This window comes from Monodelphis domestica, chromosome 3 (assembly GCF_027887165.1).
Source record: "Monodelphis domestica isolate mMonDom1 chromosome 3, mMonDom1.pri, whole genome shotgun sequence".
NCBI classification, from domain to species: Eukaryota; Metazoa; Chordata; class Mammalia; order Didelphimorphia; family Didelphidae; genus Monodelphis; species Monodelphis domestica.
In genome coordinates, this window is record NC_077229.1 from 43,208,271 (window position 1) to 43,232,288 (window position 24,018).

A 24,018-nucleotide genomic window follows, 5' to 3' on the forward strand; every position below is an offset into this window, starting at 1 on the left:
TTGGAGATCCCTGACAACCTAATTATTTGCTTGATTTTACAAATGAGGAAACTGAGGTTGGAAAAGGAGAAGAGGCTTATCCTTGGTCCTACAGATCATAAGTGGCAGTACTAAGCCAGGTCTGCTGGCTCCAATCCCACTGTTTCTTCTCCTTCACCATATAATCCCTTATGCACCAAAACCAAGTTTCTTTGATGGCATTTATCATGAGCATTGAACCAAGAAATAATGTGAAGACGAAGGTGGGAGGTTCCATCAAAATCTCAAACCACGGAGAGGCCCTTTGGTTCAAATATACCCTTTGGCTTTCCCTGGTAATTCATGTCATTGTGACAGGCCTCAGTTTCTTCATCTTTAAAATGTGAATAAAAATCCCTGTAGTGTTTACCTTACAGGGTTATTGGGAAGATCAGGCAGGAATTAATATTCCAAGTGATTTGTTAGGGACACAAACATGAAGGCAAGAAAACCTCTGCCCTTAAAGAGCTGACATTTTTAACAAAATAAACAGAGAGCCTAGCTTGGGAGTGATGGCCAAGGAGGAGAGTTTGGGTCTGGGAAGTCAGAGAGTGAGAGCATAGAGTCACAGGGCAGTCCTTGGACCAGCCCTTTTCAGAGATGACAGTGGTGGGATTTTAGGAGCACCGAGACAAGGCACAAGGATCGCAGAGTCCAAGGGTTTGGCTCTTCCTGGGCAGTCTCTGGAGGTCTGGTTGGAGGGTAGAGCACTGGAAAGTGTCCAGGGCCCTAGACAAGTCTCCTATCAACCATGGGGATGAGCCCCCCATGCAGAGGGATGACAGAATTAAAATGCTTTATTCCGAATGAATTTCACATTGCAAAGATGTGTCCCAGGGCCATGTGGTTTATTTCCTTATTTTTTAAAAATGCCATTTCTGTTTTATTTAGGGCCACACAATTTGGCCTCCACAGAGGAGCCCCCTGAAACAGCTAAGTAGGAGGTCTTGGAGAACTCCAGTGTCCTTGGGCATTCTGCCCATTCCCTCAGGCTCAGCCAAGCTCTTTATGGGATCAGGTGTTTCCTGACGGCAGAAGAGGGCACCCTTGAGCAAAGGAAGGCCCAGGGCTAGCCGGCTTTTTCACTGCCACCCTCCTGGCTGGCCTTACGGGTTGGTCTTTGGTTCTATTTCCAGGGCCTTGAGGGACCACATAAGCTGAATTCGCAGCCAAGCATGTGAAGGCCCAAGGCCAGCTCTAAGGACTCTGCAACACCACTGAGGCCAGGCTCCCAGCCTGCAGCCATGTTATCCAAAGGCAGTCAAAGATCAGAGTGATTGTCCAACACAAAGATGGAGGGGCCGTCCTGTCACATGATGATTTTGAATGACATCATTGCTAATCCCCAAGCTTCTAAATTCTTCCCACTATGATGCAGCCGATGGCCAAAACCTAAGGGTTTAACTCAGTCTTTGCCACCATTGTCCTGTGAACCTCCTCAGGTCGATCTGCAAGCCAAAGTACTCTGGCCCGGAACAAAACTGAACCAGTCCGGAATCACCGCGTGGTCCTGCTGCTCCAAAGGCCTGAAACACACAGAGCAGGAAGTGAGGGGCTAACTGTGCTCAGATCTGGAAGGGACTGAAGGAGCCACCCAAGGCCCAGTGAATGATCTTCCCAAAGTTACGCCGGGGCCAAAATGGGCTCCGCAATGGGCAGAGCAGGGGTCCTGCCACTCAAGTCCAGAACATCCAGTTCGGGGTCTCTGGTGAATTCCAGTGATAAAACCCTGGAACTGAGACGCAGAAGCATCCCAACTCTTGGGGAATTGATGATAGTGACAACTTTGCCCAAGTGAGCGTTGCCCTCACTAAACAACCCATGGTAAACTTACGGTCCTCCTCAGGCTTGGTGGTGACAGAGGATAGGAGGGTGGGAGGACAGTCTTGGATTTGGAAAAATTCTACTTTTAGCTGGCTGGAATGTGGGGTGCTGCTAGGAGGGGAAATCAAATCCCTTCACTTTTGTTTTGGAAATGTCACCTGAATAGCACGGTCAATCACTCACAAGGCCATGGCTTGGAGCTACCATTTTGATCATGGCAATGTCTAAAGCAGCTGCCTGCACAAACTAAGGAAGGCCAGGGATAGAGTAGGCGAGTGCCCAGGAGGCAGGACCTTGAAAACCGCAGCAGCTGAACCAGAAGCATCAGACCAGAGGAAGGAGAGACAAATGGACTCCTCCGGGGCTCCCTATTGTTTCAAGAAAATCCCAAGCCTTGACCACCTGGCTTCCAGTTGCCATCCCCCTTCATGCCCAGTAGCATGACGACTTGCTAGTCCTCCAATCCAGTAGTCCTTCTCCCAACTCCATGCCTGCTCTCCTCTCCCTCCTGACTTGCCCCTCTCGGGGTTCCTAGCTTCCTCCCAGGCTCAGCTCCTGGGGCATTAGTTGTTACCCTTCCTCATGTTACCCTGTCCCTACTTGTGTTTCTCAGTAGACTAGCCCCCATGAGGGCAGGGGCTGTGGCCCTTTTAGCCTTTAGATCCCGGTCACCTAGGCCAGTCTCTGAGTGCTGAAATACTATTGGCCCCGCACTGGCTCGGCATAGACTGGTATATGAATGTGACCCGTCTAGTGTTGGTAATCGTGCCCAAGAGTCTAGAGTTCATGAGTTTAAACCATCACTCGCCCTAGATAATGTGTCCCCTCCTTCCCCTTCCTCTGCGGCTACAGGGCTAAATGGTTCTTCCAAGGTGCCCTGTTTTGGAGTGTCGGTAGGACTACTTCCCTAAGGCCAAAAGGCACAGTCAGCTCAGAATCATAGAATTTGGATGTCAGATGGAAGAGAAGGGAATAAGCATTTATTCCTTATACATTTACTGTATACCAGACACTATGCTAAGTAAGCATTTGTTTTACAAATATTCCATTTGATCCTCACATCAATCCTGTGAGATAGGCACTATAATAACCATATTACAGCTGAGAAAACTGAGGCAAACAAAGGTGAAGTTACTTGCTCAGGGTCACACAGCTAGGAAGTGTCTGAGGCTGGATTTGAACGTGGATGGTCCTAACTGCAGGCCTGGCACTCTATCCAGTGTGCCACCAGCAGCCATCTTGTATAATTGACATGTTAAAGGTATTCTTACTAGAAATAAACGAAACAAGTGGTTGTCCATCTAGGCTCCGGTGGGAGACCTCCAAGGACAGGAAGCTGACAACCTTCCAAGACAGCTCAGGCCACTCTTGGACATTCGTCTCAACTGGTCTCCTGCATCTTTCCCCTACTATCCTTTGTTTCTTCCCTCTGAGGCAAACAGAACTGGTCTCATCCCTCCTCCATGATGCCCCCACCCCGAGACTTCCCTTCTCCAAGCTCAGCATTCCCAGTTCCTTCAACTGGTTGTGATATGAAATGGCTTCTCAGCTGACTTCTTCTGATTCTTTCTAATACCACAGTGCCCAGAACTGGACACAACACTACAAACAAGGTTGGGCAAAGGCAGAGCATCTCCCTACGAGTCCTAGAAGCTGGACCTTTTGGAATGCAGCCCCCATCATTTTTTCTTCACCACCACATCACAACACTAATCTATATGGAGCCTGTGATCCACTAAACCCCCCCAGAGTTCTTCTGGAATCACTGCTGACTAACCATAACTCAATCTTCTTATACTGGTGAACTTGATTCTTTTGAGCCCAAGAATACAATTTTATTCTCTTCCTTATTCAATCGATTCAGACCAAAGTCCTGGCCCATCAGGATCACTAGGTCAGATTTAAAGATGGAACTACCCCCTCCATCTCCCCCTTTCCCCCCATCACTCACCCCACCCCCCTGTCCTTCCTCAGTGTGACAGAAGGTTTGAACATAAGAACAAGTGCCAGACTGAATCTTGCTCCTCGTTGGGGGAGGGGCCCCAGAAGGTTGGAATCTTGAGGAAGCAGAAAGTTCCTTCTGAAGAGCAGTTGGTCTCTCAGTTTGGAGAAGCTGAAGAGGGAGGGCTGGCTGGATAAGACGTTCTCCTGAGGGTTACCCACCTTTTTCTTGCTTTTGACTGAAAATCCTTTCCCCCAACATTTCCCAATTGGAAAAGACTACTGAAGAGGAACTTGAGAAAGACATTTGGAGTCTCTGTCAGACTTTACCTCCGCTCCTGTTGCCCTGGGTCTGAACTGTGGCCAAGGGGCCAAACCCAGGGTGAGCCAACCTGACTATCTCTCAGGGGGCGAGCCCACCCCCAACCTCGAGGATAGAGGGACAAGGATTTAGCTAGAGAAAGGGACTCCTTTTCCCCACTTTCCTTTCCCATTCTTTTCCCTGTCAGCCATTCCTTTGTATTACCCTGAGTGAGTTAATTGACATTAAAGCAGTTATCCTTTCCCCAAATCTGGAATCAAATGTGAGTGAACAGCTTCAAGGGAGAGAGAGATCTTATCTTCTTAAGAAGAAACATTTTAGTCTCTAGTAGTGAAGGGGGGACAAGAGAGACAAGAGCAAATCTGGGAGAACAGCCATTGCTAAGGAGGGAAGACTGGAAGGGGAAAATTTTCAAACCCCCTCTCCTCTCTCTGAGCCAACCATAAACATCAGCTGTCTCTCCTAGATCCTGTTTCTTTTATCACCCTACAAACCTTTCTCCATTATACAGAGACCACATTCTGTCCTGGACATCCTGCTCTGGGCCATGTAAATGGAGTCCCTCACTCCTTGTTTCCTGCTACACCCATGAGGTGGGCAACTTTCAGCACAAGGAGTCCTGCTTGATCAGTAGGAGCCCTGGACTTGGCAACGTCTGCCTAAATCTCCACCAGAGGCCTCCCAAATGGCCCTCGTGATCTCTCCTGCCACACACACAGGGCCTGAAGGCTTTTAAAGAGGGCTCAGGGGTCAGGCTCTACTCACCTATGCACTGAGAGAATTATAATTGCATTGAGGAAGGGAGGATAAGGGAGGAGCACTGGCTGGGCTTGGGGGCTGCCAGCGGCACTCGCCCAAGGCACTCTGGGAAGGGTCAGGGATCCACACAGCCCAACCGCTCCAGTCACACCCACTGCACTGCCCTCACAGATGACACCTAAGTAGCCCCAACCCCTTTGGGCTCCCCCAAACCCAGGCAAGTGTGTGGCAGCAGTTTCCCAGCATACGCTTGGCTGCTCTAAGCCAGGGACAAGGAAGAGCAGCATGTCAACTTATGTGGGGGGAGGCAGGGCTTTGGTCACATCTCTAGCATGAACTTAGTTCTTTTTAGGAAGCAAGCAGGGAAGAGGTCGGGGCATGACTGTACCCATGTGAGCAAAGGCTCCGAGCTTGGACAGGACAACCTATACACTGTCTTTGCATCACCTGAGCCAGTCAGAGCGTGAGCATGAGCGTGTCTACTAAAGCTACCCTTGAGGCAATGCCTCTTGGCTGATGAATCGATTGATTGAGAATGTATGTTATTTGAATGACAGCTTTAGAATCTCTGGAAAGTCAGGTTAGAAAGGCCTCAGGGAGGGGGCAGCTGGGTAGCTCAGTGGATTGAGAGCTAGGCCCAGAGATGGGAGGTCCTGGGTTCAAATCTGGCCTCAGACACTTCCCAGCTGTGTGACCCTGGGCAAGTCACTTGACCCCCATTGCCTAGCCCTTACCGCTCTTCTGCCTTGGAGCCAATACACAGTATTGACTCCAAGACGGAAGGTAAGGGTTTAAAAAAAAAAGAAAGGCCTCAGGGGACTGTGGAAAGAATCCTGGACCAGAAACTAGGCTCCTGGCTGGCCGTGGATCTGGAAGGGACCTTGGAGGCTCGTTTCACAGAAGAGGAAACTGAGACTGAGGGTGCATTGCTTATGGTTACAAGAGAAGAAGGGGCAGAACCAGGATTTTGTCGATCCCGGTTCTCTGACTCCAAGACAGGGTTCTTTATGCCAGCCTCCTTGGCCTGGGCAAACTCCTTCCCTGCTCTGGGCTCTGTTTTCCTCAGCTGGGTGAAGAGTGGGCAGGATTTCTTGGCTTGCCAAGTCTTTCCAGTTCTGGCATCCTGGAATCCTCTCATCCTGTATTCTGAACACTGGTTAGGGCTAAAACTTGCTGCCTAGGAGTCTGTATAAAGTTAGGTATTTCCTTTGTATCAGGAAAAACTTTAGCAGTTAAGTGGATGGTCTGCACTGGGGACTGACCGAGATGGTCAAGAAAGGGAGGGAAGGAAAATGGAGGCCGAGAGGGGAGCAGCAGCATTGACATACACTCACTAATGAAAATGCCCTCGATTCCTTCTGCCGGGCTTTGCACAGACACTCGTGTAAAAGGTTCGTTTTGTCTCCAGAGTTTGTTTCATCTCTGAGAAATCAATTCCATCGATTTGAACTCCTGTTCCCAGCAAAAGAGCTCTGGCCTCAACAAATAACTCCCTCTTTGGCGGAAGGTTTCCAAATGGCAGTGAAGGAGGATTTGCTATTCCTTGGCTCAAGTCAAGGCCCAACAGAGGGTGAGGGAAAATTGTGAGGCGCTAGATGCTGGCCCCCAGGCCTGGGAGAGAGAGCAAATGGGCCTCTTGGGGAGTCAAAGGGCTAATTTGGCTGCAGCTTCAGGCTCGGGAGTAAAAGGAGTAATCTGGAGGAGCCCAGGGGCTCCTCTGCCTGGCCAGATCCAGGTCCTGTCCTGTGGGGCAGAAAAGGAAGGGAGCAAGCACAGTCTCTGCCCAGAAAGTCCAACTTGAGCCAAGTACCCCGTGTGAAGCCAAGACTCAAACATCTTTCTGCTTTCTCTGGTGCAGATTTGCTGTTGTTCCCTCTGCTGATTCTAATAGGAATCGAGCCAAGAAGCATCAGGGACTTTAACTCAAACAGCAGAACAGAGCCAGTTCCAGGGTGAGGGCGACACTCACCCGCTCCTTCACGAGAGCCAATGTTCTCTCTGACTACCCCATCAGCTGCCTGCAGTGATGGATGCTCCCAGGGCATAGCCGGCCCTGGGCAATCTCAAACCCTTGGCCAGGGCTCAGAAGCATGTGTTCTTTAGGTACCTGCACATTCTCAAAAATGACCTCCCCGCGACCGGCTGCAGAGACGGAAAGAGAGCCCAGTGAGACCCAGGGCTTATTTGTTTTTGTCTCCAGTGGAAGAGGATAGCAGGACAGTGATTAACTTCAGCTGCTTTTATGGTTTTTTTCATTTTCTCTCCTTGCTTTGATCACCTCATGGGGATGGCTAATTCTGCCTTTTACTGAACCCTAAAATGAAGGCAAGAGGTGAAAATAAGAACCCACTAACTTAAGATCGTAGGATCTTGGGTCCAGGAGAAGGGACCAAAGTCCCTTATTCTAACCCCCTTACTTTTACAAATGGGGAAACTGAGCCCCAGGGAGGTGAACTGACTTGCCAACAGTTACCCAGATAGTAAGTGATCAAGTGGATTCCAACGGTCACTTTGCTGAAGCACCTGGAAAAGCACGACATCTGTTGATCCCCAATGAGGGAGGGCCTCTCAGAGAGTGAAGATGGCAAAACAGGACTGGCCACAAAGGCAGTAACCGTTTCACATTTTTAGCCAAGATACCAGCGTGACATGACGAGCCATAGCATCCAGGTCACTAAGGCAGCATTCTCCATCCCAAGAGAACTCCCTCGAGCTTCCTGGGCGCCCCCGAGGCGGCCGAGGATTCTCGTGTGGGAAAAGTACATGGCTGAGCAGAAGAGGAGTCCATAAGTGACCCTTCCACCAGAGACTAGGCTGAATGAAGGGGGCTGGAGGTACGAATTTTACATAGAAGCCCACTGTGGTGAACAGAACAGCAACAATGATGATAAGAGCACTTGAGCATGACAACAATAGCGCCAATGATGACCCAGAGGAGATGGTGATAAAGATGCTGCTGCTGCTGCTAATAACACTAACAAGCATTTATACAGTGCTGTACGTGGGTCACTAAATTGACGCCCCACCGATGAAGTCTCCAGCCTCAAAGATGAGGTGTCCCCAGCAGGGTCCCAGAGCTGTCCGTGTCTGGGCCACGGGTCTTCCTGGGTCGGGTCTTCTTGACGCCTCTGCCAACACTACTCACTGTGCTGCCCTGGGAAGAGTCTACAGTCTGGACCGGACACCTTCAAGGGGAGCCGCCATTCACACTCCAGCTCCTGTACTTTCACCCGGAGCACCTTCCAGCCCGTACACTCTCGGTGGTCTGATGATGCGTATCCCTGGGACAGCCACTGGAACTAGGAGCTCTGATTGCTGCTGGCCAGGTGGGGCATGTGGGTCTGTTTTTCCCATAAGCACAGAGCTGGCAGTGGGGATCCAGGATTCATGGCAAAAAAAGACAGAATCAGATCTACTGAAGCCAAATCCATCAACCTCACTACAAGGCTGGTCCTACAATGGAACAGGGAGAAGAAGAGCCCAGGAAGGCTGGAACGCCAGAGGCAGGCTCTTCCTCTCAGTCAGAAATAAGAATGCTCCCTCTCTGTCCTAGGAAGGAAGGAATCCAGAGTGTGTGTGTGTGTGTGTGTGTGTGTGTGTGTGTGTGTGTGTGTGTGAACCCTCACCTTCTGTCTTAGAATCAATACTGTATTGGTTCCAAGGCAGTGGAGCAGTGAGGGCTAAGCAACAGGGACTTGGCCAAGGTCACACAGCTGGGAAGTCTCGGATGCCAGGTTTGAACCTGGATGTCCCATCATTAAGCCTGGCTCTCGATCTACTGAGCCACCTCGCTGGCCCCATAAAAGTGTTATACAGAGAAACGCTGCAGAAGGTCCAAGCTCAGTGTTTAGGCCAGGAGGCTAAGAACAGTCACTGGCTCCGTGCTGAGCCACCCTAAAGGAAGGGAAGGCGTGTTCCTCAAGGAAGGCTGGGGCACATCAGAGCAAGGCGTAGGCCCAGCTAAGATGTTACCTGGAGCTCTTGGGTTGGGGAGCACGGCACCCAAAGAGTAGATGTAAGGAACAAAATAAATGGCAGGGCTGGGGGCCAGGCCCAGGCTTTCTCATCTGCAGGTGAGAGGTCCTAGGTAAGTTCAATGCATTCGATTTCCATTTTAGGGAAATGATGCCTCTATTCAGCTCACTGAAAGCTAACCCAATCCTCCGGTGAGCTCACAGACACGGTCGTTTAGAGTTCCCTACAAAGGGGACTAAGGGACTCCGTCGTTTCTTCACTGACCCAAGGACTTGGGATAGGTTTGGCAGAGCCTGTTACAAAGACAGTCACATTGAAGCACAGTTTTTTAAAAAGGCTTCAAAGCCAGACGCCTGATATCCACCCCTTACGACCATTTTTGACATAGACCCCGTTCTCCTCTCTTATCGAAGATTCCCTATTGGTGGCATCAGATGAAGCAACCTAAAGAAAGCCAAGCTTGTGTTCAAATCTGCCCAAGGATCCTGGGCAAGCCACCAAGAGGAGACTAGGTGGGGATGGGAGGGGAGGGGAGCAGCCTCCACCAGTCAGTACCTGGGGCTCAGTCACAGCAAAGCATGGAGGGATCTTTTCCTCCAACAAAGGAAGGAGCCGTCCGCGTTTCTATATCTCAGCAGCAGCTCCACGTTTCCTGCATCAGGAGCAGAGCAGTTAAAGGCCTGCAAAGAGGAAAACGTACATACAAATACTGATTACTTTGACACATTTATTCATAGCATGAAATAATGGTGTTTTTCTGCCTCTTTGTTCTAAAGACAGGGAATGGGGCCATTGGTCAGGAGACCAAGGGAAGGTGAGCCAGAAGTGCATACTTATGCTCCCAAGCCCAGCGCTGCTTCCCATTTTTGCCTCTCTTGCTAGGTGGCCCCATCTGCTCCCCCATTCAGTCATCCCCCAGATACCACACTCTAGCCAGTAGGAGCACCTTGCTATCTGCCTGGCACTAGGCACCTGGGATTAAAAGACAAAAATGGAATCGTCCCTACCCTTATGGAGCTTTTATATTCTAAAGGTTAATTATCAGTACTCCTCTAGTTAGGCCTTGTGGTAGAATAAAAATTAAAAAAAAAAAAGGCAGCCAAATCTAGTGAAAAGAGCATGGACCTGAGAAGTCAAGTTTGGGACATGGATTCAAGGCTGTCCTTTGGCTCAGGCTGGATCTGTCAACTGGGACCAGATGTTCAGGCTCTGAGATGTTACTGAGCAGTTTTCTAAATTGGTGAAATCACCAGTCTGGACCAATTCAACGTGAACTTTCTATGTCTCATAGGATACTGAAGAGGAGGAACCAAAAAAAAAATTCCTTTTGGGGTCGGATCCTGTCACTTACTCTGCCCCTGGGGAGTGACGAGTCACTTCCAATTGCCTTTCCAGCGTCTTGTACTGTATTTCCAGACATCTTAAACTCAATATGTCCAAGACTGAACTCATCTCTTTCCCACTAACTCCCCCCACCAACCTTCTCTATTACTACTGAGAGGGCAGCACCCTGGCCTCCCCACTCTCTCACTGCCACCCCCATATCCAGGCTGTTGCCAAGGCTTGTCAAGGTTGACTCTGCAACATTTCCTGAATACGTCCCCTTCTTTCCTCTGACACTGCCTGGCTCTGCTGTAGGCCCTCATCACTTGCTGCTGGGGGGTGTGCCTGCCTCCAGTCCCTTCCCCACTCCAGTACATCCTCCAGTTAGCCACCAAAGTGATGTCCCAGGTCTGATCAATAAACTCCAGTGGCTCCCTATCACCACTAGGAGCAAATACAGAATCTTCTGGCCTTCCAAGTCCTTAGGAACTGAGCCCTCCTGCCTTTGCAGGCCTCATACACCTTTCTCCCCTCCATATACTCTTTGATCCAGTGATTGGTCTCCTGCCTGGAACATTCTCCTCTTCCTCTCCACCTAACCGCCCTGGTTTCCTTTTAAGTCCCAACTGAAACTCTCCCTTCTCCAGGAAGCCTTCCGCCTCTCCTCTTCAACCCGGCACCTTCCTTCTGTTAATTACTTCCCATTTATCTGGTTTATAGCTTGCTTCATAGATTTTTGTTGTGTGTTCTGTGAGATTTAAAATAGTGAAGCCCATAAACTGTAGTGAGTTAAAATGGTGGAAGATATAAATTGTGATAGATATAAGAGAGGGTGAGTAAATTTGACCGCAGAAATATGGTTCACTACAGTGTCTTGGTTTTTAAATCAAATATAAGGTGGTCGCCAGGGAAATATTCCCAATTATTCAAATACCCAAGTCAACTGGTTTTATAGAGATTTTAATTAATACAAATGTGGAATTAAAGAAAAGAGAGAAAGAGAGAAAAAGGAAATAAGTATGAAGGGCCTTAAGCCAACATGGTCTAGAACTGAGTCTTAAGAGAGAGAGATCAGTCAGTCAGTCTTTTAACACTCACCACAAGGTCTACCTAAGCAAGGATTCTAGTGACACCAGGCCAGCATCATCTCAGCTGCTTTCACCAGCTCCCTCCTCCATCTGAATGTTTCAGAATGAGTCCTCCTCAATCTGAATGTTTCAGAATGACCTCCAGCTCTTCTCTGAGCTCTCATTTTTAAGGGCAAAATCTCCTATATCACCTCCCCTAAGTTCTTCCATCTACCAATCACTGTAGATGTTTTCCAAACGACAGCCCATTTTGAATTCACAGCTGAGTAGATTAATCTCTTTAGTAAGTCAGGAAAAAAATGCTGCTGTGTCGACTAATTTCATTAAGAGAAAACCTCTGAGTAAATTTTCACCTTTTAGGTCTAAGTAGTTTACAAGTTGCCCCACCTTTATAGGTACCTAGCATCCCATTGTATCAATTCCAAAAATAGGCATGGCTCAAAGAACTCCTTTCCTTTATAAGTATGGTTTTCAAGTACTTTCATTGTTTAGCAAGGAGTTTTCTGCCCTAAAGCAGTCTTAAGTACAGGTGGAATCGAGGTCCTCCCATAGCAAGGATTTTTCTCCCCTAAGGCAGTTTTAAGTAGGGGTGGAGTAGGGATACTCCCATAGCAAGGAGTTTTCACATTCAAGTAGAGTTCTCACTATCTGGTAGGGAATTATTTCAAGTAGGGAATTGGAGGATTCCTCAATGTGGAGTAAAATTTTTAACATTCATAAGTCTGTGAAATTTTAAGGTTTACAGTTCTCTCCCCCATTAGACTATGATATGAGCTCTTTTGTCTCTTTTTATATCCCTAGAATTTAGCACAAGGCCTGGCACATGGTAGTATGTAATGAACATTAGTAGACTGAAAGCAAATACTTCTAGGGCACACAGGAACATGACTCCAAGATCTAGCTGCTGGTGGGATTCATCTCCACTAAGGAGATTAAAGACAGAATGAAAGGTCCCTTGAATGACAAAATGTTCCTGGGTTTTGTTATAGTAACCAAGGAGACGCCCAGGGATTGGAGATGGCAGGCCAGCTGTGGTACGTGAGATAATGGAGCATTAATGCACCACAAAGACACACATTTCAAGAATTCAGAGAAGGGGCAGCAGCTCAGTAGCATAGTAGATAGAGAGGACCTGGGTTCAAATACGGCCTCAGAAACTTCTTAGCTATATGACTCTGGGCAAGTCATTTAACCCCAAATGCCTAGCCCTTGCCAATCTTGTCTTATAATTGATACTAAGACAGAAAGAAAGAGTTAATAATAATAATAATTCAGAGAAATGCAAGAAAACTATAAACTGATGCAGGTTCAAATAAGTAGTACCAGGACAACAATACATACAATAACTAGAACAAAGTTAAGATAAAATCACAGAAGAGACCCTGGGTAATTAGTGACCAAACAGGACCCCAGAAGAGAAGGTAGTTTACTTTTTTTTCTTCTTCATTCTGGGAGATGGATCTCTGGGTAGGGGTGGCTTTCTATGAATCTCTCCAGTCTGTGATATGGATCCCTGACTGGTTCTGAAAGGGCCTCTGAAGAGATAATCAGGATCCCTTTAGAGGCAGGAGTATGAGGTACCTTAGAAAAGATGGCCCAACTTCTTGTTCCACTGGGGGTGAGTGGTGGCCTCTGATGAGCCCACTGACAGTAGGACCTTGTTGATGACAGCCTTGTACTTGGCATCCCTTTGAAGATCCGAAACCCCTCCTTCACAGCAAAGTCCCATGCCAAGTTAGACACGAACTCGGGCAGTTTTCCACTTTGTCCTGCAGGAGCTGAGTCTGATTGACCTAACCAAAATCAATATAAAAAGGGTTAGTGATCCAAAACCACTGTCCCCCTGTAACAACACATTCCATCGGCCCCAATGGGATCAGGAAACTGGTCATTGCATTCTTGAATCATTTTCTCATTTAGCATCTCTTCCCCTCTCTCCAGATGATGATTACTGTTTCCCCCTTTGTCTGGCCACGGCCACTAGCCTAAAGAGATTTGGTCTTTCTTACTAAATTAATTTCCGCAAATGTATCCTCGCAGTTGCTTAACATACTTCAAAGTTGCAATCCTTTTCAGTGGCTAATTGTTCTAAGCTCATCATTTTATGCAATTCTTGGGCAGTGGTAACATCAATTTATACTGCTCTTTGTGAGGTCTGAGCCAAATCCTTTAGCACCCCAGCAGGAAGTGATAACCATTTAAGCTTTCAAGCACTTGCTGGATTCATTTCCCTTCTAGACTGTTATCAGGATGCACCTGATACCTCTAAGGAAAAGATACTATGCTTGAATTCAGTTTTATTAGAAGCCATTTTCTCCTTGTAGTGGCCAGGAAGGAGCCTCTTCATGTTGTCCTCTCTAATGAGTTCCGCCCTCTTCTCAGAGCTCACAATCGCCTGTCTTTTAATAAATCACACATAGCTATCCACTGCTCTTGCTTCTATCAGTTCTGACCCCAGCATGGCCAGAACCAGGGCTTGTGAAGGGGCGGATGGATTACTGTGGACAACTGTGGCTAGCATCCCTTTGAAGATCCAAAGCCCTTCCTTGACTGCAAAGTGCCATGCCAGGGCCCCCCAAAAATGGTGTCTGAGAGGAAACTCATGTGTTCTGTAAGCATCATCATAGCTGAGCAAAGCTGTAAAGCTTGATTCACCTAAAACCACTCAGCAATAGCTGATGAGTGGGTCCAGAGCTCAGTCTGGGGTCTTGGGGGACAGGCGTGCTCACACACATAGTTATCTCTGCAGACATGCTGTCTGGTGGCCAAACAATAAAGTGGCATGAAGTGAGTTCAACCCTTGGAAATCCCAGGAAATAGTCCAGATGACCTCCTGTTAGGGAAGGCTTGGGACAAGCCGGTGGAATTTGCCATAACAAAGGTTCCAGGATGGACGCTGGCTACTCAGTTGGATCTTTAGTGTTTTCATGGACAAAGACCAAAGAGATTCATAATGGAAAATGGCTGTTTAATGAGAGCCCAGATGGTAGGATCCTAGGTCTGGAGCCAGGACTTCAGAGCCCATCTATTCCAGCCTCTCATTTTACAGCTAAGGAAAAAAGGTTCAGGGAGGTTGTGGTTGATAATGATAAGAATAAGAATAGTACGACAGAATCATGGCATCACTGATCATAGGTCCCACTAGTCCAATGTCCCATTTTCCAGATGAGAAAAGGATAGATCATAACTTGGATCTCTCTGAGATCTACTGTGAAGAGACCCAAAATACCTAATCCAACCTCATCATTCAAGGGATGAGGATTCTGAAGTCAAAGGAGTCAATTCACTTTCCCCAGACTACAAAGATGTTGGAGCAGAACACAGATTCCAAGAGAGCACTTTAAAAACATCTAGAGGAAATCAGAGGTATATCTAACTTTTTTCCTCTTGGTTCTGGAAGGATCGAGCACCTATTTTATTTCATTATAAAGGGCTATTTCACATTCACTATAAAGGAGCAAGAAAAAGAGGACATAATAGAATATGAAGATGAGTTTTTGGCTAATCTTAGCACGTTCATCTACTACCTCTTTGAGGATCAGTTTCTTCATTTGCAAAATAATGATGATAAGGTCTAGCTGGTCTCCTTTCCCCAGTTATTGGGAAATAATCATGTAAAAGAGGTAAAAACATCATAGACTATATGGTATTGATAGCACCTTAAAATACTGATAAGCAAATTATAATAATATATACAATATTAATTACCAGGTTAATATAATAATAAATAAGTTATAAGAACATACTAATATAGCACCTTAAAATAGTGATAATAAGGCCTACATGGCCTCCTTCACCAAGTTACTGGGAAATAATAAGGCAAAAGAAGTAAAAGCATCACAGACTATAAAGTGTTATTGTCCAAAGAGAAGGCCAAAGGATATTCCTGGGAACTCTATTAGTTGTGGTTTGTCAGTAATTTATTAGTTTTCATATTTGCCTCCCACTCGGAATATTCTGGCAAAAGCCTCACTACCCAGAATGTTTCCACTGGCCTCCTGGCCACAAGGACAATCCTCAAATGATGCTAATAAGCTCATGGTTTGATTTGCCTGATGCCCAATATGGCCCTAGGGCCACAGAGTAGTATCTCCCCTAGAGTGTCTTCCTGTAGATCTAGCCTTCCTGTCTAATAACAAGCCATAATTCCCTATTTACTTATCTTCTGAGAAGGGACGAGATTTGGTATCCATTTCTCCTTCCCTCCCACAAACCCAATTTCTTGAGAACACAATCTATACCCGACACCTACAATTCCTCATCACCCATGTTCCCCATGATCCTTTGCAGTCAGGCTTCCTCCCCAACTCTTCTACTGACTGCTCTTTCCCCAGCAGTTCTCTCCTCAGTAGACACAGGATCCTCTTCTACTCCCCCTACCTCCTTTGACCTTTCTATAGCTTTTGACTCTGCTAACTAGTCCTGTTCCTGCCTACTAACTCCTTCCTTGGCTTTAGAGACATCTTGGTTCTTCTCCTTCCTCTTGAGCCACTTTCTTTCTGCCTCCATTGGCTCCTCAATACTGATTCCCAGACCCTTAAGGTAGAAGATCCTGAAGTGTTATCCTTAGGCATTTTCTCTTTTCTCCCTTCACCATATTCACTCCCAAGATTTCATTTGTCACATCTGTGCAGATGATGGTGAATTTGAATCTCTAGCCCTGACCTCTTTCTCAAGGTTGACATTCATCCACTGCAGAATGTTTCTATCTGGATTTCCCACGGGTATTTCAACATTTCCCAAGTCCCAGCTTCCTTTCTTTTACTCCAAACAACCCCCTTCTAAATGGAAATTAACCCTGAGCAGTTGGGGATAGCTGGGTGGTTCAGTGGATTGAGAGCCAGGCCCAGAGACGGGAGGTCCTGGGTTCAAATCTGGCCTCAGACACTTCCCAGATGTGTGACCCTGGACAAGTCACTTAACCCTCACTGCTTAGCACTTAATGATTTTTTTGCCTTGGAACCAATATACAGTATTGACTCTAAGATGTGTATTAGAAAAGACAATCTGTGGGAATATTTCTGGTTATAATAACTGTAGATACTCTGGCTTGTGACTAGAGCTCTTATGAGGGGAAACCTCAGGATGTCTGGTTATAATGGAGATAGAAGATGCTTCTGAGAGATAGAAAGATGCTACTAGAAGGGATATTCTGGGTTTGCCTATTGATCACTACTGATGGCTAATTGATTAATATTTTTCCTACCCTCCTCCTCCCTCAATCTCTTCTCCATCCTCTTCTGAAGCCTTTGGCTTTGCCCCTCCCCCCTGAGTGGACTCTGAGATTTATGGGGAAACACTCTTTTCTCTTCCTTTCTCAAGTAAGGGGATTTATTGGGAACAACAGGATGGAGGACTGAGGTAAGATGAGGTGAGAGGGATAGGGTTGTCCCTAGTCTATAAGGAGGGTTAGAAGGATTTTGGGAAATGTCAGTCCTGTCACAGCTGTGACACAAAGTCTGTCAAGGAGCTATGACGGACAACTGTTTAATCTTCTTTCTTCTTCCAATTACACAAAGCCACCAAGAAAAGTTAATTTCTTTTCAGCCTAGCTCCAGAAGCCCCCCTTCAAGGGTCCGTCAACCTAGGACAGAAGAAGCCTGTCTCTCCCTTGGTCAGAAACCAAGCCAGTCTCCCCCTTGGTCAGAAGCCAAGGCAGTGTCTCAGTTCATGTCCTGGCCAGGCTCCATCTGACTTTCCTGGGAACATTCTATTAGAAATGTTCTTTCGTGATTGACATCTGAGGTCCTTTACTCTGTCTTGCATGCGTGAAATTCTCTCTTCCTTCATGCCTCTTCCACAGATGGAAGGTGAGGGTTAAAAAAAATAGCCCCTCCCTCCCCAGGCTGTTGTGAGGATGAGATGAGACCTGCATAAGCGAGATGTCGTTATCGTTAGGACCTCATCTGATCCTCACTACAACCCTATCAGGTAAGTGCTGGTATTATCCCCACCGGGGGGAGACTGAGCTTATATGGGTGACTGGTCCAGGATCAAAGTAAAGTTTATTCACAGACTCTCCATATACACGTGTGGATATGAACATAGCGGAGCGATGAAAGCAAGCACAGACCCATGAGCGAGCGGTGATCGATGCCAGCAACAATACTAACACTGAAGGGAGGGGAAGCGGTCGATCGCACACATACTCCCAGCAAATTTATTTTTCCATCAGGCAAAACTAAAGCAATGAAATGTGAGCAGCCATTCCCTTACCTCCCCACTCTGCGTGACTTGGGTTTCCTTCAGAGCACGCAATGGCTTGTTTTTACAGCTAAGAGCAGGAATAACAATGCTAAACTCTCTGAAATCCTTCCCCAACCTGGGTCTGCGGATCCCTGTATGATCCAGGGCAGGTCCCTGGAGAGCTGGCTTTCAGGAGGGAGTGGCTTCCCCAACATCGCTCCCTCTTTCCCCGGTTCACACTGTCAGGGCAGTTTGGGCAGTTATGATCTGGTTACCTTTGAGAGAACGTCTGTACGCTTCTTGCAGGACTGCGGCCATTCGGAAAAAGGAGAAGGCCATATAGAAGTTCCAGTTTTCAGCTGCAGGGATCTCCATGTGGTCACAATACATTTTGAAATATTCCTTGGCAGTAGGAATTCCTAGCTGAGTAAGATCCAAATCACTCACACCTGGGACACAAGAAAAATTGCAGTTTGTTACCAGACAGCCAATGCCATCACTGACTCCTGAGCTTTACATAAGGCATCACAGAACAATGGAAAGAAATGAGGCAGACCTAGGTTCAAATCCCTACCTGTGTTGCCCTGGTAAAATCTCTCTCTCTCTTTTAAACTCTTACTTTCTGTCTTAGAATTACTATGTATTAGTTCTATGGCAGAAGAACAGTAAGGGCTAGGCAATGGAGGTTAAGTGACTTGCCCAGGGTCACACAGCTGGGAAGGTCTGAGCCTAGATTTGAACCCGGGACTTCCCGTCTCTAGGCCTGGTTCTCAATCCAAGGAGCCACCTATCTGCCTCCCCTCCAAGTCAAGTCTCTTCATCTCTCTCTGCCTCAGTTTCCTCAGCTGTAAAATGAGAGGGCTAGGCTCAAGGGTCTCCAAGGGCTTTTCCAGTTCTAAATCTAGCATCCTACTACCCTATGATTCTTTAAATCAGCTTATTCATTGGAAATAGTCTTGAAAATTCACTCGAAGAATTAACACATTATTTCAGTTCTTCTTCTCTGAAGAGACTAGAAAGGAACTATTCAGGAACTATTATTCCTAAATTACTTCAACTAAAGGTTGAAGGTTCAACTAATTTTGCCCCATATGTCTTGTAGTCAGTATTTAAGGATGGGAAGACGTGACCCCAAAGCAATCTTTCACCTTGTCTAGATGTTAGAAACTTTGTTAAAACTGGGATTTCAAAAATGGGGGAGAAAGTTATTAGACTAATCAATCAATCGATCAATCAACATTTGTTAAATGTCTGCCATGGGCCAGGCCTGTGCTAAGTGTTACTGCTACAAAGACAGAAGTGAAACAATCCCTGTCTGACAAGAGTTTATATTCTCTTGGGGATGCAAATGAGATTTTTCACTCTCTTCTGCCAGGACTACTGATTGGTTGAAAACAAATCCATTTATTTTAATTCTATTTTGCATATGAGGTGTTTGCCCAGCAAGATAGTCTCTTTATTCCCAACTGTCTTCCTACAGGTTTTCATGACAAAATTAATGAAGAATGGGGCAACCAGATGCCTAAGTGGATAATCAGGTCTCGAGTCAGGAAGTCCGGGCTTTGACTCTGGCCTCAGACACTTCCCAGCTGGGTGACCCTGGGCAAGTCACTTAACCTCCACTGCCTAGCTCTTACCATTCTTCTGCCTTGGAACTGATACTTAATATGCATTCTAAGGCAGAAGGTAAGAGTTTAAAAATAAAGTTAATGAGGCCCCTAAGTAGGAGCCGTTCCCCTCCCCCAACCAGAACCTGATCTCAATGAGGTGCCTTCATTGTCTCAGGGAGTGACGGAGGGGACTGGAGGCATCTTGATCCCTGCTGAAGCAATTCATACCTTTTATGATAGGAAAGTTGGATGGCAAATAGTGAGTGAGGCAGTTACAGGCAACGTCCGAGAGAGGATCTCCCAATGTTGAAAATTCCCAGTCAAGGATGGCAAGTACTTCGGCCTTTTCTGGATGAAAGATCAGGTTATCTAGCCTAAATAAGTACCAGAAAGATGAGAAAAACAACTTCATGCAAACAGCACAAATACAGCAAATACGCTCTACACAGAGTCACTATTCAAAGGGTTGTTATCCTTTCTTGGACTTTTGCAATAAGCTCTGAGGATTCTCAGAAATCGGGGGATGCTACGGAGCCAAAAGGGCCAGCTTTAAATTATTTGAATAATTCAATTCAATTACTTCTCTTTAACAGCGGGGGAAATTAAGGTTCAGAGAGGGAATGGCTTGTCCTGGATATATGAGTGAGTGGTAAGGTCGTGTTTTTCTAGACTGGACATCATTAAGCCCAAACCCTTAAAGTATCAGCTGACTTGACAACTAGTGTTTTTCCCACTAAATGGTGGTTTAGAAACTACTAAAAGGCAGGAGGTACCATGGGAAAAGTACTATCTCTAGAGTCAGAGGACTTGGGTAAGTCATTGACTCTTCCTGGGACTCAGTTTCCTCCTCTGTAAAAGGAAGAGGTTGGACACAATGGCCTCTGAGGTCCCTTCCAGTGCAGGAATCCTATGGCCTATGAAATGACCACATCACCCCAGGAGATTAAATAAATAGGCTAGGCAGATGAAGGTTACACGTTTTGAATTTAATAAGATTTCTTGGTCCTCTGTGTTGCTGAGTGATAGAGAGATGAGGCTTGTCCAGCCCAGAAGTTATGGGAAAACAAAAGCCATGGAACCATCCGTTTTCTGCTCGATGGCTTGATGAAATGGGTTTCAAATACACCATAATGATAATCACTTATTAAAGAGGCCTTCAGGTAAAGAGCAAAAGGAAAAAGATGAAAGGATTCAGCCCCGCACAAGAGGATCAGGCAAGACCAAGCTCAGGCTAAGAAAAAATTTTGTCTTTTCTACCAGAGCTAAAAGAGGACACTTGGACACCTGAGCAGAAAGATGACCCATGCTCCAAAAAATAGCACCCACATGCCCATTTGAGCCAGACAAGCCCAAAGCCCAGACTACTACCAGGAAGTTGTACCTGTGACCCTTGCAACAAATCATTCCAGGAAGCCTGAGCAAAGCCCTCACAATAAGGATGGAGGGAGGGAATTTCACTTTTTAAGTATGGAAGAGAAGACTGATTTCAAATGTAGGCAAATTCTATCTTCAAAATACTATTAAAAAAATAAACTTGAGGGGCAGGTAGGTGGCTCAGTGGATAGAGAGCCAGGCCTGGAGATAGGAAGTCAAATCTGGGTTCAAATCTAGCCTGAGACATTGCCTAGCTAGGTGACCTTGGGCAAGTCCTAACCCTTACCACTCTTCCTGCCTTGGAACCAATACTGAGAGTATTGATTCTAAGACAGAAGGTGAGGGTTTAAAAAAATAAAGATAAAATTTGCTCGGGTAAATGCTTTTTCTCAGTTCTCTGGGGACAGAGAAGGGTTAAAGTCATTAGAGATTCCAGTTTGGCCAGGATACAGATCACTTTGTGTCTAAGAGGCTTCCTAAGTGCTTCTGAGAAATGGAAAACATCACAAACCAATCAAAGGTATAATTAGTTGGTTCCAAAGTAAGCCAGGCTGAAGCCAGGCATCCTGACTCTGCTGTAGACTGACCACACATCAAAGACCTAAGCAATTCACTTTGAATCTATTTCACTGGTTTCAATAATGCAATATGAGAGCCTGATCAGTCACCGACTGCCCTTTGGGTCAGGGTCCTACTTGGAGAGGCCCGTCCGGGGGCTGTAACTGATAATGGGAACATGCATCCTGTCTAACTGCAAACTGGATTCAAGCCACTAGTGAAACTGTCCAAGGGCAAACAAATGGCCTTCAGCTAATCAGGAAGATTTCTCACTTTTAAATGTCTTGCTGCTTTGTCATCAGTTTTTACCTGAAATCTCCATGCACCACCGTTGTCTTCTGTGTTTGGGGCAGGTGCTGGGGGAGCCACTCAATGAGCCTCTCCATGGCTGGGATAGTGCTGGTTTCTGAGGTTCGATATTGCTTGGTCCAGATTTGAACCTGGCGTTGAACATAGTCCCCTGAAACAAAGAGCTTTATTAGGACAGAGCTGGCTATCACCAAAGGCTTTGAAAATCTTGAAAATTAATTAGTGAAGGAACTTACAAAGCTTATTGGAGAAGGATCAGATGGACAGAAACTGGGTTTTTCATGGAACCCATAAAGGCTGGCCCTGCCCAAGACCCTGCCCTAGGAAGGAAAGGCCTCCCAGAGGATGGATTATTTGGTGAAGAGAACAAGGCTTGAATAATCACAACATCTTCTATTCACATGCTTGTTTGTACCTCTTCAAAGGATTTCCACCCATTTTATCTGAATTTATTCTCATGATATTCCCAGAATCAAAACCCAATAAAATTCTAGATCTGGGAGATCAACTGTTCTAGTCCTCTCATCTTAGCTTACTGATGAAGAAAATGAGGGCAAGAGATAGGAAGCGATTTATCCAAGGTAACAAAGCCAGCTGGGCCTGGGCTCCCTGACTGCTGCCCACGGGCTGCTGAACTTCTGACAAGAAGCCAGGAGAGACAGCATGATCTATATTTTACATGCGAAGAAACCAAGCCACAGCTAAGAAGCTTTTCCAAGCTCCAACGGTGTACTGTTGTCCGATTTCTCAGTTTGTGTATCTTTCACTATCCCTGCATTAAAGCCAGGAAAACAAGAGCCAGAGAACCCCAGCTCGACCCTAAAAGGGCTGGCTCACTGAGCTTGGGGGGCTTCTTGGGGTCACCGCTATGGGGTTCATTTCCCCCAACCCAGACTTTGCCATGGAATTCTGAAATATAGCAGCAAACACTCAGCATAGCAAAGTGTGCCAGACACAAGATGGCCTTGGTTTTGCTCCATAAAAGCATGGACCACACACAAAGGATTCACAGTCACCCATTAGTAGTTCATTTCTCTCCTCTTACCAGTGAGTGTTGTTTGCACTCCACGGACCTAAAACAATGGACCAAATTGGACAGCATATTTCTATACAAGTAGCTATTCTTCAGAGGCAGCAGCAGATAAGGACTAGATACGGTTCAAGTCAGGAAGGTGTAGGTTCAGAGCCCATTCGCAGTCCTTGTTTGCTGTGTGCCTGCGCACCAATCATTTCACAGTTCTGAGCCTCAAGGCCTTCCGCTGGGTTTAAAGTCCTAGACCAGAGGGCCTCCCATGCAGACACAATCAGAGATCCCCCCCCCTTCTTTGTCCTTCACTGTTGAGGGTGCAAAAGAACAATAAGGATGAAGGAGAAAGAGATATGTGGATGTCTACGAAGAGAATAAGAAAAAAAGTGATATACAAGCATTCCTGGGCAATGAGACCGGCTAATAGGAGCTCAACGTGAGGACAATATCCAAACAATTTAACTTAAAGTCTACACTAAGAAATCCCAGAATCTCTGGGGGGGAGGGGACCCAGCAGCCATCTGGCCCGACCTACATTGGAACAAGAATCCCCTCTACACCATCCCCAGCAAATGGTCATCAAGGTTCTGCTTGGAGATCTCCAGTGATGGAGAGCTCACCACTTCCTGGGCAGTTTTGCACCCTTTGGGACAAGGATCATTGTTCCAAAATTTTTCCTGACAACAAATCAAAAGCTACTTCTACTGAGCCAAGCCCAGTGCTTCCAGTTCTTTCTTCTGGGATTAAGAAGAGGCGGTCCACACCTCTTTGGAACGATGGCCCTTTAAATACTGGATGAAGATGGCTACCTTTTCCTCTAACTGTTCTTTAGCCTAGGCCCCCCTGTCTTCAGCAGATTCTCACAGGGCTGATTTTGTAGCCCTTCCCCAGGTTAGTCATCATCATCATCACTGTCATCATCCTCTGCAGCTTCTCTGAATTATCAATGTGACTCCCAACCCCCGATACGGCAGCCAGAACTGAACCCAATATCCCAGAGGTGGCCTGACTCGGGCAGAGGACAGACAGCAAGACTAACATGTCCCTCGTTCAGCACATTATGCTTTACTTAGTGCAAACTAAGGCAGTGTTGGGGCAGCAAGGTGGCACCGAGGTTAGAGCCGGGAGCCAGGAAGACGCCTCTTTCTGGGTTAGACGCATACTAGCTGCATGACCCTGGGCAAGTCACTTAAGCCTCCTCTGTAAAATGAACTGAAGAAGGAAATGACAAACCACTCCTCTGTCTCTGCTGAGGAAACCCTACACGACAGAAAGCACTTTACAACAAGACAGCATTAGCTTTTCAGCAAGTAGAAAGCTCTTTTAAAATCGGACTGCCAAGCAGAAATGGGATCACTCCAAAAATATAGACACTCACTAGCAATAGCACTGACAAACAGAGGGGCTCTTCAATTCTTCCTCACCTTGCTGCCCGTAATCTTCCAGAGCAGCTGCCTGGATGTCCACCCCATGAAGCTGACACAGCACCTGGTTCATGGCAGTGTAGACAGCCTTCCTCTGGCTGGGCTCCATGCCTGGAAGCGAGGCGTCCTTATAGATCTGTCCAGGGCAGTACTCCATCACGTAGAACGGGCTACCAATGACACTGAGGCACATGGACACCCCAACTTAATCAGAATGACTCAAAGCCCACACTGTATTCTTAGTCAGTCTATTATTCTTGTTTTCTTGTGTTCACATAGG

At 46.6% G+C, this 24,018-nt stretch overlaps 1 protein-coding gene across 5 annotated transcripts in view; it reads right to left on the reverse strand.

Moving 5' to 3' along the window:
• Positions 1-847: 847 nt before the first annotated feature.
• The window catches only part of ACAD10 (acyl-CoA dehydrogenase family member 10), a 64,028-nt gene continuing 40,857 nt past the window's right edge, over positions 848-24,018 (reverse strand). For 3 of the 5 annotated variants that reach the window (XM_056821744.1, XM_056821745.1, XM_016432404.2), the window contains 5 exons: positions 23,739-23,920; positions 21,288-21,438; positions 19,275-19,420; positions 17,712-17,885; positions 11,107-13,043 (listed from right to left, as the gene is read on the reverse strand). In XM_056821744.1, coding sequence (XP_056677722.1) covers positions 12,694-13,043; positions 17,712-17,885; positions 19,275-19,420; positions 21,288-21,438; positions 23,739-23,920 — 1,003 coding nt within the window. In that variant the 3' untranslated portion in view covers positions 11,107-12,693. Of the gene's footprint in view, positions 1,545-7,683; positions 8,229-9,394; positions 9,520-11,106; positions 13,044-17,711; positions 17,886-19,274; positions 19,421-21,287; positions 21,439-23,738; positions 23,921-24,018 lie in introns of those variants that run through there. The other 2 variants (XM_016432403.2, XM_016432405.2) reach the window with 2 other exon arrangements.